The 15,369-nt window shown below is 47.3% G+C and overlaps 1 protein-coding gene across 1 annotated transcript in view; it reads left to right on the top strand.

Moving 5' to 3' along the window:
- Positions 1 to 15,369, top strand: part of LOC138830121 (RRP12-like protein) — a 38,897-nt gene that overhangs the window by 9,582 nt on the left and 13,946 nt on the right. Inside the window, exons 7-15 of the mRNA XM_070026528.1 lie at positions 132 to 270; positions 655 to 782; positions 3,440 to 3,538; positions 4,436 to 4,527; positions 8,348 to 8,459; positions 8,681 to 8,778; positions 10,135 to 10,249; positions 12,167 to 12,309; positions 12,436 to 12,557. Coding sequence (XP_069882629.1) covers positions 132 to 270; positions 655 to 782; positions 3,440 to 3,538; positions 4,436 to 4,527; positions 8,348 to 8,459; positions 8,681 to 8,778; positions 10,135 to 10,249; positions 12,167 to 12,309; positions 12,436 to 12,557 — 1,048 coding nt within the window. The remainder of the gene's footprint in view (positions 1 to 131; positions 271 to 654; positions 783 to 3,439; positions 3,539 to 4,435; positions 4,528 to 8,347; positions 8,460 to 8,680; positions 8,779 to 10,134; positions 10,250 to 12,166; positions 12,310 to 12,435; positions 12,558 to 15,369) is intronic.

Here is a 15,369-nt window from a genome sequence, read left to right as displayed (position 1 = left end):
GTACCTGAGAAAGCCAGCAGAGTAACGGGTATGTAGTAGGTGTTCAGTCAGTGCTTGCTTATTGGTAGCTGTTATAGGCACCCAATATTCGGTAGAATGTTGATCCCCTTTCCCCTTTTCTTGCCCCTCAGATTCGGAAGGCTGCCCAGCATGGAGTATGCTCAGTTCTCAAGGGCAGTGACTTCATGTTTGGTGAAAAGGTCCCTGCTCATCATCCTGCTGCTGTCTCCACCGCCAAGTTCTGCATCCAGGAGATTGAGAAGGCTGGAGGTGGGACAGCCAGGCCCTGGGCCGGGGTAGGGGAAGTGATGAGGACGATTAGTAATAGAACTCTCCATTTGCCTGATGCTGGTGATTCGCAGCTATAATCCTAGCTACTCAAAGCTTAAGATAAGGAGAATCTTTGTTTAAGACCAGTTTGGGGAAGAGAAGTTCACCAGATTCCATCTCCAAAATAATGAACAAGTAGTGGCTGAAGTGATAGAGCATTAGCCTTGAGCAAAAAGAAGCTCAGGGACAGTGCCCAGTACTAGCACACAAAAAACAGACACAAACAAAATAATGAAAAGAAAGCAAGGATGATATAACTCAAGTAGCAGACTGCCAGATTAGCAAGTGTGAGGCAGAGTTCAAATCTCTCTGTTTCTCTGTCAGGCTCCAAGGAGGCTACCACCATGCTACACATGCTGACACTGCTAAAGGACGTGCTACCCTGCTTCCCTGAAGGCCTGGTGAAGAGTTGCAGTGAGACTCTCCTACGCGTCATGACCTTGAGCCATGTGGTAAGCTCAGGCCACAAGAAGGTGGTCCCATAGTGGTTCCATTTGGGTACCCACTGGACAGGCAGAAAGCAGGACCTAGGGCCGGGCAAAGTGGAATATACCTGTAGTCCCAGCTATTTGGTAGACTGAGACAGCAGGACAGTCTGAGCCTAAAAGTTTAAAACCAGGTTGCTAAACATTGAAGCAACTCAGTCCTTACAGCAGGACCTAGCATCTTTCTTCCCTGACCCTACTCTTTTTTTTTTTTTTTGCCAATCCTGGGCTTGAACTCTAGGTCTGGGCACTGTCCCTCAGCTCTTCAGCTCAAGGCAAGCACTCTACCACTTGAGCCACAGCACCACTTCTGGCTTTTTCTGCTTATGTGGTGCTGAGGAATGGAACCCAGGGCCTCATGCATGCAAGGCAAGCACTCTACCACTGAGCCACCTTCCCAGCACCCCCTGACCCTACTCTTAAGGTAAAACCAAGGATACTTATTCATCCATCATATCATCCACGAGTCAGGATATGGCTGAACTATCTCATGGTCCTGGTCTAGTTAGAAGCTGATTTCACAGATCAGGTCAGCATGAGTAACTGATGGATCCGTAAAGTGTCATTTCAGCTGAGGAAGCTAAGGGCTGGAGGATCACAGTTCCAAGCCAGACTGAGCAGAAAACTGCAAGACTCTATCTCCAGTTAACCAGCAGAATACTGGCTAAAGATATGCCTAAGTGGTAGAGCACCAGCTGGGTGTGAAAAAGCCAAATAGTAGTTTGGGAAACTGACTACAAGTCCTGGTACCAGTACATGCACATTCATGTACACCACACACACAAAGAAAAAAACTTACGGTTGTAGTTCAGTGGTAGAGATCAAGTTCAGCGTCCGGGGTTCCATCCACAAGCTGGCAAAACAATAGTAATAAATAATTGAAAGTCTCAAATCTCTTTTTCCCCAACTCTCATTTCCTAATGGTACAAATAGTTGGCTGTAGATCCTTTTATATGTTTCCTCTTTGGATAAACGAATATACATAGAAAGTACATAAATAGGGGCTGGGAGGGGCTGGGAAGGTGGCTCAGTGGTAGAGCGCTTGCCTTGCATGCCTGAGACCCTGGGTTCGATTCCTCAGCACCACATAAGCAAAAAGAAAAAAGCCGGAAGTGGCGCTGTGGCTCAAGTGGTAGAGCGCTAGCCTTGAGCTGAAGAGCTGAGGGACAGTGTCCAGGCCCAGAGTTCAGGCCCCACGACCGGACCCAAAAAAAAAACAAATAGGGGCTGGGAAAGTGGCTCAGTGGTAGAGCGTTTGCCTTGCATGCCTGAGGCCCTGGGTTCGATTCCTCAGCACCACATAAGCAAAAAGAAAAAAGCCGGAAGTGGTGCTGTGGCTCAAGTGGTAGAGCACTAGCCTTGAGCTGAAGAGCTGAGGGACAGCACCCAGGCTCAGAGTTCAGGCCCCACGACCAGACCCCCCCCCAAAAAAAAAAGTACATAAATATGTCTTTATAGTGTGTATATCACTTATAATGTCTATTTCATTGTTTATCACTGCTGAGGATTGAAAACCCAGGGTCTTGAATATACTAAGCATTGTGTCACTGAGGTATGCCTCAAGCTGGCTATGTATATTTTGCATTTTTAGTCATTTTTTGTCTGTTTCTCCATTGTTACTATTTTATATTATATAAAGATTTTTTGATTTATTTGCTTTATTTTCTTTCTTTTTTGTTTGTGTGTGGGGCTAGGGATGGTGCCCAGGACCTTGTGTATACTGGGCAAGTGCTTTATCCCTGAGCAACATCCCTAGACTATCTAAATCATTTCAATTTTTTTCAGTCGCTCCCAATTCTTTTTTTCTTGCTCGTGGCTGGCAACTCTTTTTTCCAGTTGAGCGACACCTTCACTACTGGCCTTTTTATGGCTCATTAAGGATAAGAGAGTCTCAGATTTGTATTCCTAGGCTGGCTTCAAACCTTAATCCTCAAATCTCAGCCTCCTGAATAGCTAGAATTACAGGTCTGAGCCACTGCCACCCCATTGCAATTTCTCATTAAAGTGTTCAAAGCTGGGTGCCAGTGGCTTGCACCTATAATTCTGACTACTCAGGGCTGGGAAGGTGGCTCAGTGGTAGAGCACTTGCCTTGCATGCCTGAGGCCCTGGGTTCGTTTCCTCAGCACCACATAAGCAAAAAGAAAAAAGCCGGAAGTGGCGCTGTGGCTCAAGTGGTAGAGTGCTAGCCTTGAGCTGAAGAGCTGAGGGACAGCGCCCAGGCCCAGAGTTCAGGCCCCACGACCGGACCCAAAAAAAAAAAAAAAAATTCTGACTACTCAGGAGGTTGAGATCTGAGGATCACAGTTCAAAGCTGGCCCAGGAAGACAAATCTGAGAAACTCTTCCCTCCAAGTAACCACCAAAAAAGCCATAAATGAAGCTGTGGCTTAAGTAATACAGTACTAGTCTTGAACAAAAGCTCAAGGACAGTGCCCAGACCCTGAGTTCAAGCACTAGGACCTGCACACACAAAATGACAGTGATTATTGTAGCTAGATGTGTGAAGCATATTTTAAGTATAAGGGCTGTGGCTTCTTTGTAGCTCATCTGGTAATGTGAGAGGTCAAGGGATTTAGGGCAGCTGTGGAGTCTGTGTTATCTCTCAAATCCTGTGTGTCTTTCAGCTGGTGACTGCCTGTGCCATGCAGGCCTTCCACAATCTCTTCCATGCCAAACCTAGCTTGGGCACCCTATCAGCAGAGCTCAACGCCCAGATTATCACGGTGAGTCCTGATGGAGAGGAGACCCTACCAGGTGGGTCCCTAAGGAAGCTGTGATGGAAGAACTGGAGCTGCTCCCTATCTTCAAGTTGAGGGTGGATGGCTGAGCTGCTCCAGTGGAGTAGACCAATAAATAGCTATGCAGACCTTTGTTGTCATCTCAGTATCCACTGGAGCTGGGGTCTGGCTCTTTGGTTTCAGTATGGTCACATGGTTATAGATAACAAGTTATCTATAACTTTTTTTTTTTTTTTTTTGGTCGGTCATGAGGCTTGACCTCTGGGCCTGAGCACTGTCCCTCAGCTCTTCAGCTCAAGGCTAATGCTCTGCCACTTGAGCTACAGTACCACTTCCGGTTTTCTGGTGGTTTATTGGAGATAAGAGTTTCATGGACTTGCCTGCCCAGGCTGGTTTTGAACCTTGATCCTCAGATCTCAGCCTCCTGAGTAACTAGGATTACAGGCGTGAGCCACCAGCACCTGGCTTTGTTCAGGGTTCTTTTTTTTTTTTTTTTTTTTTTTTCCGGCTTTTTTTCTTTTTGCTTATGTGGAATTGAACCCAGGGCCTCATGCATGCAAGGCAAGCGCTGTACCACTGAGCCACCTTCCCTGCCCCTGTTCAGGGTTTTTGACCCCCTAGCCGCCCCCATTCCCAGATTTGTTTATGAACTGTTTCTCTTCATGTGCATTTCCCTGGAGAAGGGCTCTAGTTTTTATCAGAACTACAGAAGGTTTGTGAGTCAACCGGGTGTCTGCTTCTAGAGCATCAGGACTGGAAGGACGTCACGAAACAGGGAATGTCAGGAGGGCTGGGAGTCCCAGCCTGTGACTGCTGGTGTCCTGGGGCTATTGCTGACATGCTTTCTTTCTCACATATCTGCTTACTATGTCTTACCTCTAGGCCTTATATGACTACATTCCCAGTGAAAATGATCTACAACCCCTATTGGCCTGGCTAAAGGTCATGGAGAAAGCCCATATCAACCTGGTCAGGTAAGAATAAGGCAGAGGAGCACCATAGGACTGTCTCCAGGCTGCTAGCTTTGCATACAGATGGGAGGAATGTGCACAGCTGGAGAGGTCAGCTGGCTTCCTTGGCATTGGTTGTTCCACATGGAGTTTGCCACACATCAGCTCTGGCTCTAGGAAGCACTAGGAAATGGATTGTGCCTGGTTTAGTTCCTTTCCCACCAGAGTGTTCTGCCAACTGGCTGTGAGCAGCCACATGGTATGCTGAAAGCACTGCAGTCTGGGTTGGGACTGAGGGTTTGGGGTTTTGTTTTGTTTTTGCTTGTACTAGGACTTGAATTCAGGGCCTTATGCTTTCATTTGGCTTCTTCTGCTCACAAATTGTGTTTTCCCACTTCAGCCACACCTCTGGTCTTGATTCTTGCTACACCCTGGTTTTGCCACCCTGCATACTAGGTTTTTCCACCAGGGTATATCTGCACTACCAGACCAGTCTCCATCAGGGCTGATGATTCCATCCTCTGGGCTTCATAGTCCTGAATCCAGCTATTGCTTTCTGTGTCTGCATGCATTCATGATTTCGCTTTCCTGAAATAATATTGGGAAGTACACAGTAGTCAGTGTGCCACCTACAAAGAGACATTCTGACTGGAGGGAGTGTCTCTAAATCTGGTGGCTTCCACCAGTGGCTCTACTTATTTGAATCTGTCTTCTTTCCCATGAAGGCTGTCCCTGTCCTGCTCTGAACTAGTCCATGCTGAGCACTTTGTCTGTTGGTTTGTCTCCCTAGTCATAATGGCCATTCAAGGCAAGGTGTCAGCCCTGATTTAGGAACCAGAAGCTGAGGTCTGGGGGCAGAGCTTAAGTAGTTCATGACTATCAAGTGTTATCTCAAACCTCAGTTCCAAAAGGTAGGAGGAAAAGGGGCTGGGAAGGTGGCTCAGTGGTAGAGCGCTTGCCTTGCATGCCTTAGGCCCTGGGTTCAATTCCTCAGCACCACGTAAGCAAAAAAGAAAAAAGCCAGAAGTGGCGCTGTGGCTCAAGTGGTAGAGCACTAGCCTTGAGCTGAAGAGCTGAGGGACAGCGCTCAGGCCCAGAGTTCAGGTCCCACGACTGGACCCAAAAACAAACAAACAAAAGGTAGGCGGAAAAAACAAAACTAGAAGCTGAAGCTGTGTGTGTTAAGTAGTCACACAGCTGCCACAGCTTCTAGGCAATTATCCTTTTAACTGAAGAGATAAGAAGTGGCTGAGTCATTCTCAGGACTTGTTCTATAGGAGCATACCTACAGTTGTGCCCTGAAATATGTCTTAGGATACTATAGCAGGGGCTGGGAAGATGGCTCAGTAGTAGAGTGCTTGCCTTGCATGCATAAGGCCCTGGGTTCGATTCCTCAGCCCTACATAAGCAGAAAAAGCTGGAAGTGGTGCTGTGGCTCAAGTAGTGCTCAAATAGAGCACTAGCCTTGAGCTGAAGAGCTGAGGGACAACGCCCTGGCCTAGAGATCAGGCCCTATGACCAGCAAAAAAGAAAGAAAAAAGATACTGTAGCAGAAGCCAGTAGCCAAAACAAACAAATAAACAAAAAAAACCCAAAAGCTAGAATGACCCCTGTCCTATTGCCGTGTGGAGCCAGGAAGATTAAATACAGGCATGAGCAAGAGAAGGGATGAAGTAGAGCTGGATGTGGTGGTACAGCACTGTAATTGCAGTCCTCAGGAAGTAGAGGCAGGAGGATTGCAAATTTGAGTTAGCTTGTACTACATAGTGAGTGACACCAGTGTGATCTACATAGGAGACCCTGTATTAAGTGAGGGGGGGAGAAAAACAAGGAAGTAGTTGTGTATATGCTCCTATGAAAAGTCCAAGGGCCTCGGATGGTGGCTTAGTGGTAGAGTGCTGCCTTGCATGCATGAGTCCTTGGGTTTGATTCCTCAGCACCACATAATCAGAAAAAGCTGGAATTGGCACTGTGGTTCAAATGGTAGAGCACTAGCCTTGAGCTGAAGAGTTGAGGGACAGCGCCAAGGCCCAGAGTTCAGGCCCCATGACAGACAAAAAAAAAAAAAAAAGAAAAGAAAAGAAAAAAGAACTCCAAGATATAGTGAGAAGACAAAGTGCAGAACTGCAGGTGCAGTGCCAGGGTATGAATCCTCACATCACTAGACTAGGCTGGGTAGTCTTGGCAAGTTCTTGACTTTTCTGTGTCTGAACTTCCTTATCTAAAAAGTAGGAATAACAAGCTCACTTCACTATTTGTTACAAGGTTTCAGTGACTGAATGCATATTTTTACATCAGTGGTTCATATGTGACCTAATATCAATGTTAACAGTACAGATTATTTTGTTCTGAAAGAGGCTGGGCATGGTAGCATAGGCCTGTAATCCTTGGTATTTGAGAGGTGGAGCATAAAGGATCAGAGCCATGCCTGGTCCAGGTGGCTCATACCTGTAATCCTAGCTACTCAGGAGGCTGAGATCTGAGGATTCAGGTTCAAAGCCAGCCCGGGCAGGAAAGTCCATGAGACTGTTATCTCCAGAAAACCAGAAGTGGTGCTGTGGCTCAAGTGGTAGAGTGCTAGCCTTGAGTTGAAGAGCTGAAGGACAGCACCCAAGCCCAGAGTTCTAGCCCCATGACCCCCCCCCCAAAAAAAAAAAAATCAGGGCCGGGGCTGGGAAGGTGGCTCAGTGGTAGAGCGCTTGCCTTGCATGCCTTAGGCCCTGGGTTCGATTCTTCAGCACCACATAAGCAAAAAGAAAAAAGCCGGAAGTGGCGCTGTGGCTCAAGTGGTAGAGTGCTAGCCTTGAGCTGAAGAGCTGAGGGACAGCACTCAGGCCCAGAGTTCAAGCCCCACAACCAGACCCAAAAAAAAAAAAATCAGGGCCAACCAGGGAAAAAAAAGTTTGAGACCATATATCAACAAATAAATCAGGTACAATTTTTCAGGTTTATAATTTCAGCAACTTGAGTGATAATAAAACAACAAAAAACCTGAAAGGCTGGGCAAGAGCACTAACAAGTTGGAAGCTTGTCTGTAATCTGGACTATGTAGTAAGATGTCAAAAGTAAAAGCTGGGTGCCAGTAGCTCACATACCTATAATCCTTACTACTTAGGAGGCTGAAACCTAAGGATCTGTATTCAAAGCCGGTGGGAAAGATGAGACATTCCTATCTCCCATTAATTGCCAAAAAAGCAAAAATGGAGCTGTGGCTCAAGTGGTCTTGAGCAAAAACGCTTAGAGTCACTGCCCAGGTTCTGAGTTTAAGCGCTAGGACCAGCACCAAAATAAAAACCAAAAAAATGGTGGGGGAGATGGAGGGAGAACACTACTTTGAAGAGTATTTTCTGGGGCTGGGAAGGTGGTAGAGTGATTGCCTTGCATGCCTGAGGCCCTGGGTTCGATTCCTCAGCACCACATAAACAAAAAGAAAAAAGCCGGAAGTGGCGCTGTGGCTCAAGTGGTAGAATGCTAGCCTTGAGCTTAAGAGCTGAAGGACAGCACTCAGGCCCAGAGTTCAGTCCCCACGACTGGACTCCCCCCCCCCCCCCCCAAAAAAAAAAAAAAAAAAAAAAGTATTTTCCCTGGGAGGTCCACCAGAGAGTCAGGCCAAGAATAAAGATGACATATCCTTCACTCTACTCTGAAGACCTGTTTGAATTTTTCACCACACGTGTTACTGCATGGACAATATGCCTTTACTTAAACAGCCATCTGAGGAGCCCTGCAAATATATGGTTCTTTATATACTTACGCTTCTGGGCTAGGTAGGTTCCTGAGGCTCAAGATCAGCTCCTCTGCCCCACCTCTACCCCATGTATTTGAAAACTTTATTTCTTGACAGGTTGCAGCGGGACCTGGGGCTGGGCCACCTTGCTCGATTTTTTGGAACAGCGATGACTTGTCTCCTCTCCCCTCACTCTCCAGTGGTAATAGCTGCCACCCAGAGCCTCAAGGTACTGTATACCTTGCTAGCTTGAGCTTTAGCTAAGGGAGCAGAGAATATAGAGGTTCTGCCTGCTGTCGCCTCCCAATCAATACCCCCACACCCAGTTAGGTGGTAGTTCTTCTGATGCCATACACATTTCTCAGAAACTTTAGGAAGCAGCTTTCTGGGTGGAAAGAATGGGACTGGGAATTGCCTTAGCCCAGATAGCCTGTGGCCTTCTTTTTGCAGGAGATCTTAAAGGAATGTGTGGCTCCACACATGGCTGACATCGGTGCTGTAACCTTCTCAGCCTCAGGTCCCGCCCAGTACATCGCCAAGATGTTCAGGTGAGAATATGGTATCCAGGTTAGGAGAGCATGACGGCTGCCTTTTAGCAAGTTTTACATGATGCCAGCATTCCACTTATAATCACACTGGGCCATGCATCCAGCTGTAGGTGCTCTGTGGGATTTGAGGCTGAATACCAAACCTCTTCCATAGCAGTTCAGCCAATTGGAGGATACCATGATTCAGGCACACACGTAAAGCAGGGGAAGTGTGGTGGTGGGATGTAAGAATGTGGACCCTGGCTTATGTCTGTAATCCTAGCTACTCAGGAGGCTGAGATCTGAGGATTGTGATGCAAAGCCAGCCCAGGCAGGAAAGTCCCTGTGAGATTCTTACCTCTAATTAACCACCAGAAAAGCGGAAGTAGAGCTGTGGTTCAAAATGGTAGAGCACTAGCCTTGAGGGAAAGTGCTCAGGGACAGTGCCCGGGCACTGAGTTCAAGACCCACAACTGACAAAAAGATGAATGTGGACCCTGGATCCCTGACCCATAGCCCTTGTACCTGGAGCTAGGCTTGAATCCAGCTCTATCAATAGTACAACCTGGACAAGCAAGTGCCTCTATCTCACTACAGCTTAGGGTCCTCATTGGTTGGAGGGGGCTCATTGAGTTCTTTATGCTATTTTCATGGACAGTTGCACTGTATTTTTCTCTCTCTCTCTCTCTCTCTCTCTCTCTCTCTCTCTCTCTCTCTCTCTCTCTTTTGGTTGTGCAGCTTGAACTCTGGGCCTGAGCGCTGTCCCTCAGCTCTTCAGCTCAAGGCAAGCGCTGTACCACTTGAGCTACAGTGCTACTTCTGGTTTTCTTGTGGTTTATTGGAGATGAGAGTTTCATGGGGCTGGGAAGGTGGCTCAGTGGTTGAGCGCTTGCCTTGCATGCACAAGGCCTGGGTTTGATTCCACAGTACCACATAACCAGAAAAAAAAAGCCGGAAGTGGTGCTATGGCTCAAGTGGTAGAGTGCTAGCCTTGAGCTGAAGAGCTGAGGGACAGTGCCCAGGCCCATGACCAGACCCAAAAAAAAAAAGAGTTTCACAGACTTTCCTGCGCAGGCTGGCTTTGAACCACTATCCTCAGATCTCAGCCTCCTGAGTAGCTAGGATTACAGGCGTCAGCCACCGGCACCCAGCTAGTTGCACTGTATTTCAAAATTATTCATCTTCTATCTTTCTTTGTCCCCTCTTCTAAGTACTCCTTCAGTTTGATTTACATTTTTATTTATCTATTAGTTGTACCTTTTGCCTTTCTCTGAGCCATTCCCTTCCTGACCAGCTGCGGGGGTCTGCTCATGGTGCCAGTCATTGTCATCTGCTGGAGTATGATCTTGTGGCCCTGACTGTATCTCATCTTGGCAGGGCAGTGGAGGAGGGCCTGACGTATAAATTCCACGCATCCTGGAGCTTTGTGCTGCAGTTACTGTGTGTCTTCTTTGAGGTGTGTGGGAGGCAAGCTCATCCTGTGATGAAGAAGGTAAGCTGGAAGTGGATGGGGCCTTTGGACTGTGGGCTTTTGGAGGGCCCCAGGTCTGCTGTCTCTAAACTCTGGACCCACACCAACAGTACATAGTAGGTGCCCAGTATCATGTTCCCAGGGCACTGACTGGGCAGTGTGGGAAGAAGAGGGAGATGGGTGGGAGGTTACCTCCTAAACACACACACACACACACCCCTAGAGATCCTAAGTAGAACACACACACACAGACACACACACACAGACACACACACACAGACACAGACACACACACACACACACACACACACACACCCCTAGGGATCCTAAGTAGAACACACACACACACACACCCCACATACCCCCCTTCCCCCCTAGGGATCCTAAGTAGATAATACTGGGTAGGCCAGATTCCTTGTCAGCAGAAGAGTCAGCTCCTGGTTGTATGGGGCCTTCCTCACTGACTCCTTCCACTGCTGGCTTAGTAAAAAGAAGACACTTGGGCTGGGCGCAAGTGGCTCACGCCTGTAATTCTAGCTACTCAGGAGGCTGAGATCTGATGATCACAGTTCAAAGCCAGCCCAGGCAGGAAAGTCTGTGAGACTCTTATTTCCAGTAAACCACTAGAAAACCGGAAGTGGCGCTGTGGCTCAAGTGGTAGAGCACTTGCCTTGAGCTGAAGAGCGCAGGGACAGCACCCAAGCCCAGAGTTCAAGCCCCACGACTGGGGGGAGGGGGGTAACATCTGAGACTGAGAGTCCCTCCGTTGGAGGGCTGGCCCAAACCCTGATGGTTAGGCTGGCAAATGAGACTTCTACAAGAGGCTAGGCAGGCCATGAGAAGTGGAGTTGATGGGCTGATGGCTGATGGGGTTGTGATACAGCTCAGCTTCTGTGCCTGCTGATCTGTCTTAGTTACCTGTTAGTTATCTTTTGACAGTTTCTGACATTTTTCAAGGTAAATTGGAAATCTACATCTGTGTGTGAAATTTCCTAATTTTTTACATATTGTCAAAGGAATTTTATTTTTTTGTGCTGGTACTAGGGTGTAAATCAGGGCCTGGGCACTGTCCCTTTAGCTTTTTTGGTTAAGGCTTGGCACTCTACCTCTTGAATCACAGCTCTCTTCTGCCCTCTTGATTGATTGTTAATTGGAGATAAGAGTCTCATAGACTTTCCTACCTGGACTAACTTTGAACTGCAATCCTCAGATTTCAGCCTCCTCTGAGTAGCTAGGGATTACAGGCATGAGCCACCAGCACCTGGCTGGAAGGAAAAAAATTTAAAGCCCTAGGCTTTAGGAGGATAGGACACCTCATTGGGTCAGCTAAGCTGTTGTTGTAGGTTTCCACTATGGGGTGTTACCTGGACCTAGAATCTCCAATCTCCTTTTGGAGATTTGCCTGCTCTGGAATCTCTGCTTGTCAGATGGATCTGCAGTGAGGGCAAATAGAGAAAAATAACTTTTTTCTTTTTTTTTTTTTTTTTTGTCGGTCGTGGGGCTTGAACTCTGGGCCTGGGCGTTGTCCCTCAGCTCTTCAGCTCAAGGCGAGCGCTCTACCACTTGAGCTACAGCGCCACTTCCGGTTTTCTGGTGGTTTATTGGAGATAGGAGTCTCACAGTCTCTCCTGCCCGGGCTGGCTTTGAACCGCGATCCTCAGATCTCAGCCTCCTGAGTAGCTAGGATTACAGGCGTGAGCCACCAGCGCCCGGCTAATAACTTTTTTCTTGATTGATGTAGCTCTAGTCCCCACGCCAGCATTAAAATAAGCATTTTAATTTACATTTAAATCTACATTTTATGATATTTTTGTTCTTTGTGGTGTTGGGGATCAAACTCAAACTCAGCTTATACTAGGTAGGCACTCTACTGCTCAGCCACACCCCAGCCAGAAAGCATGTCCTACTGGGTAACTTCGTATCATCCCTTTGCTCTAGTGCCTCCAGTCCCTGTGCGACCTGCGCCTCTCCCCTCACTTCCCCCACACAGCAGCCCTGGACCAGGCAGTGGGGGCTGCAGTGACCAGCATGGGACCTGAGGTGGTGTTACAGGCTGTGCCTTTGGAGATTGATGGCTCTGAGTAAGTGTAACCTAGATTGTGGGAGCCTCAGGAGAGTCGGATGGCTTGTTCTCCCTGGAGAAGAGTCCACTGAATTCTCTGTTAAGGGCCTTTGACTTGTCACCTTTTCTTCATTTCTGCTCCCAGAGAGACTCTGGATTTCCCCCGGAGCTGGCTGCTGCCTGTCATCCGGGACCATGTACGGGAAACACGGCTTGCTTTCTTCACCACCTACTTCTTGCCGCTGGCTAACACCCTGAAGAGTAAAGGTACAAAGCCCTTACCTGGTATAGCTGAGGCCCTCTGCTATCTGGAGCCTCAGCTGAAATGATCAGCTGGTGGCTGAGTCCAGCTGACCACCATACCAGCACATTTGGCAGAATCTGTGCCAAGCAAATGGTCAGTGAGTACTTGAGTGCCCTCCTCTAGGAACCTCTGTTTCCTGGGTCTTGTTTTTTCCCTTTGGATCACGGGAACCGGTGTCCCTTCTTTCTGGTAGAAACTGTTGAGATAGAACTTGGGCCTAGGTACTGTCACTGAGCTTTTTTGCCCAAGGCTAATGTTCTATCACTTGAGCCACAGATCTACTTCTGGATTTTTGGTTGTTACTTGGAGATAACTCTCACAGACTTTCCTGACCAGTCTGGCTTTAAATCATGCTTCTCAGATCTTGGCTTCCTGGAGTAGCTAGGGTGTTACAGGCGTGAGCCACTGCCATCTAACTTGGTTGGAAATAGATTTACAAAAATTTTTTTTAGGCCAGACATTGGTGGATCACATCTATATCCTAACTACTTAGGAGGCTGAGATCTGAGGATTGCAGTTTGAAGCCAGCCCAGGCAGGAAAGCCTGTGAGACTCATCTCTAATTAATGACAGATAAAGCTGAAGTGGCATTGTAGCTCAAGTGGTAGAGTACTAGCCTTGAGCAAAAAGGAGCTCAGGGACAATACCCAGGCCCAGAGTAGCCCCACAAAGGGCCAAATTGTTTTTTTTCTCTTAGGTTTGTTTACAATTGCAGCTGGTTTTTACATCTGCAGCTTAAACTACAGAACTAGAGTTATACCATATTAGATATTATAAGTATTCTAGAGAGATTTTAAGTATATGGGAGGATATGTGTAGGTTACACGGAAATAGCACATCATTCTGTATAAGAAACTTCAAGCTGGGTGCCGGTGGCTCACGCCTGTAATCCTAGTTACTCAGGAGGCTGAGATCGGAGGATCGCGGTTCAAAGCCAGCCAACCCAGGCAGGAAGGTCCTTGAGACTTATCTGCAATAAAAAACTAGAAGACCGGAAGTGGCACTGTGGCTCAAGCAGTAGAGCATTTGCCTTGAGCTGAAGAGCTCAGGGACAGCACCCAAGCCCAGAGTTCAAGCTCTACGACCAACCCAAAAAAAAAAAAACAACTTCAACATTTCTTGCTCTTGGTTTCTATGGGGTTCCTAAAACCAGACCCTCAAAGATACTGAAAGGTGAAGATACTGAAAGGGTGTGTGTGTGTGTGTGTGTGTGTGTGTGTGTGTGTGTGTGTGTGTGTGTGTGTGTGTGTGTGTGTGTGTGTGTGTGTGTGTGTGTGTGTGTGTGTGTGTGTGTGTGTGTGTGTGTGTGTGTGTGTGTGTGTGTGTGTGTGTGTGTGTGTGTGTGTACATGTTTATGTGGAGATAAGAGCCGGGCACCAGTGGTCACACCTGTAATCCTAGCTACTCAGGAGGCTGGCAAGAAAGTTTGTGAGACTCCTATCTCCAATAAACCACTCAGAAAATCGGAAGTGGCACTGTGGCTCAAGTAGTAGAGCACTAGCATTTAGCTGAAGAGCTCAGGGACAGCATCCAGGCCCAGAGTTCAAGCTCCATGACCAACAACAACAAAAAAAGTATTAGGGACTTCCCTTGCCTAGGCTAGCTTTGAATGGAGACTCTCAGACTTCAGCTTCCTGAGTAGCTAGGGATAACAGGCCACCAACACCTGGTGAGATTACATTCTTTCTTTCTTTTTCTTTTTTCTTTTTGTCCGTCATGGGGCTTGAATTCTGGGCCTGGGTGCTGTCCCTCAGCTCTTCAGCTCAAGGCTAGCACTCTACCACTTGAGCCACAGCGTGTACTTCCAGCTTTTTCTGTTTATGTGGTACTGAGGAATCGAACCCAGGGCCTCATGCATACTAGGCAAGCACTCTACTGAGCCACCTTCCCAGCTCAAGATTACATACTTTCTAGTGGTATTCTATTTAGGCACCTGTCTTGAAGAAGTTGTTTAGGACAAACATGTACATGGAAGCAAACTTGTTCCTAGCATTTTGGATTCCAATAGCAAGGAATCTGACACAATCTACACATCCTCTGCAGAGTTCCATTTAAATTAGGTCTAGCAGAACTAGAGGGATATGCTATGTGTATAAAGAAATAGGAATATGAATGAATGGATAAATGGAACAAGTGATTCAGTTAGAGTACATTTCTGTTTAAATATTTTTATTTTTTTTTTAATTTTTTGGTCGGTTATGGGGCTTGAACTCTGGGCTTGGGCACTGTCCCTGTGCTCTTCAGCTCAAGGCGAACACTCTACAGCTTGATCCACAGCGCCACTTCTGGTTTTCTAGTGGTTTTATTGGAGTCTCACGGACTTAACTGCCCGGGCTGGCTTTGAACCGTGATCCTCAGATCTCAGCCTCCTGAGTAGCTAGGATTACAGGCATGAGCCACCAGTGCCCGGCTTCTGGCTATATTTTAAAATATATTCATGTTCCTTTTTTTGGGGGGGGGGTCCGGTCGTGGGCCTGAACTCTGAGCCTGGGTGCTGCCCCTCAGCTCTTCAGCTCAAGGCTAGCGCTTTACCACTTGAGCCACAGCGCCACTTCCAGCTTTTTTTTTTTTTTTTTGCTGATGGGTGCTGAAGAATTGAACCCAGGGCCTCAAGCATGCAAGGCAAGCGCTTTACCACTGAGCCACCTTCCCAGCCCCTGTATTCATGTTCTTAAAGAAGAGTAAGAAAGTCTTGAGAGACAGGTTATCCTGGAGAGGCATCTTCTTTCCATTTTGCATGTTTTTAGTGCTTAAAAGTAAGTACTATGATTTAATT

This window comes from Dipodomys merriami, unplaced genomic scaffold, assembly GCF_024711535.1.
Source record: "Dipodomys merriami isolate MVZ:Mamm:240054 unplaced genomic scaffold, mDipMer1.0.p SCAF_184, whole genome shotgun sequence".
In the NCBI taxonomy this organism is placed as follows: Eukaryota; Metazoa; Chordata; class Mammalia; order Rodentia; family Heteromyidae; genus Dipodomys; species Dipodomys merriami.
This window is presented reverse-complemented; position numbering and strand designations above follow the sequence as displayed.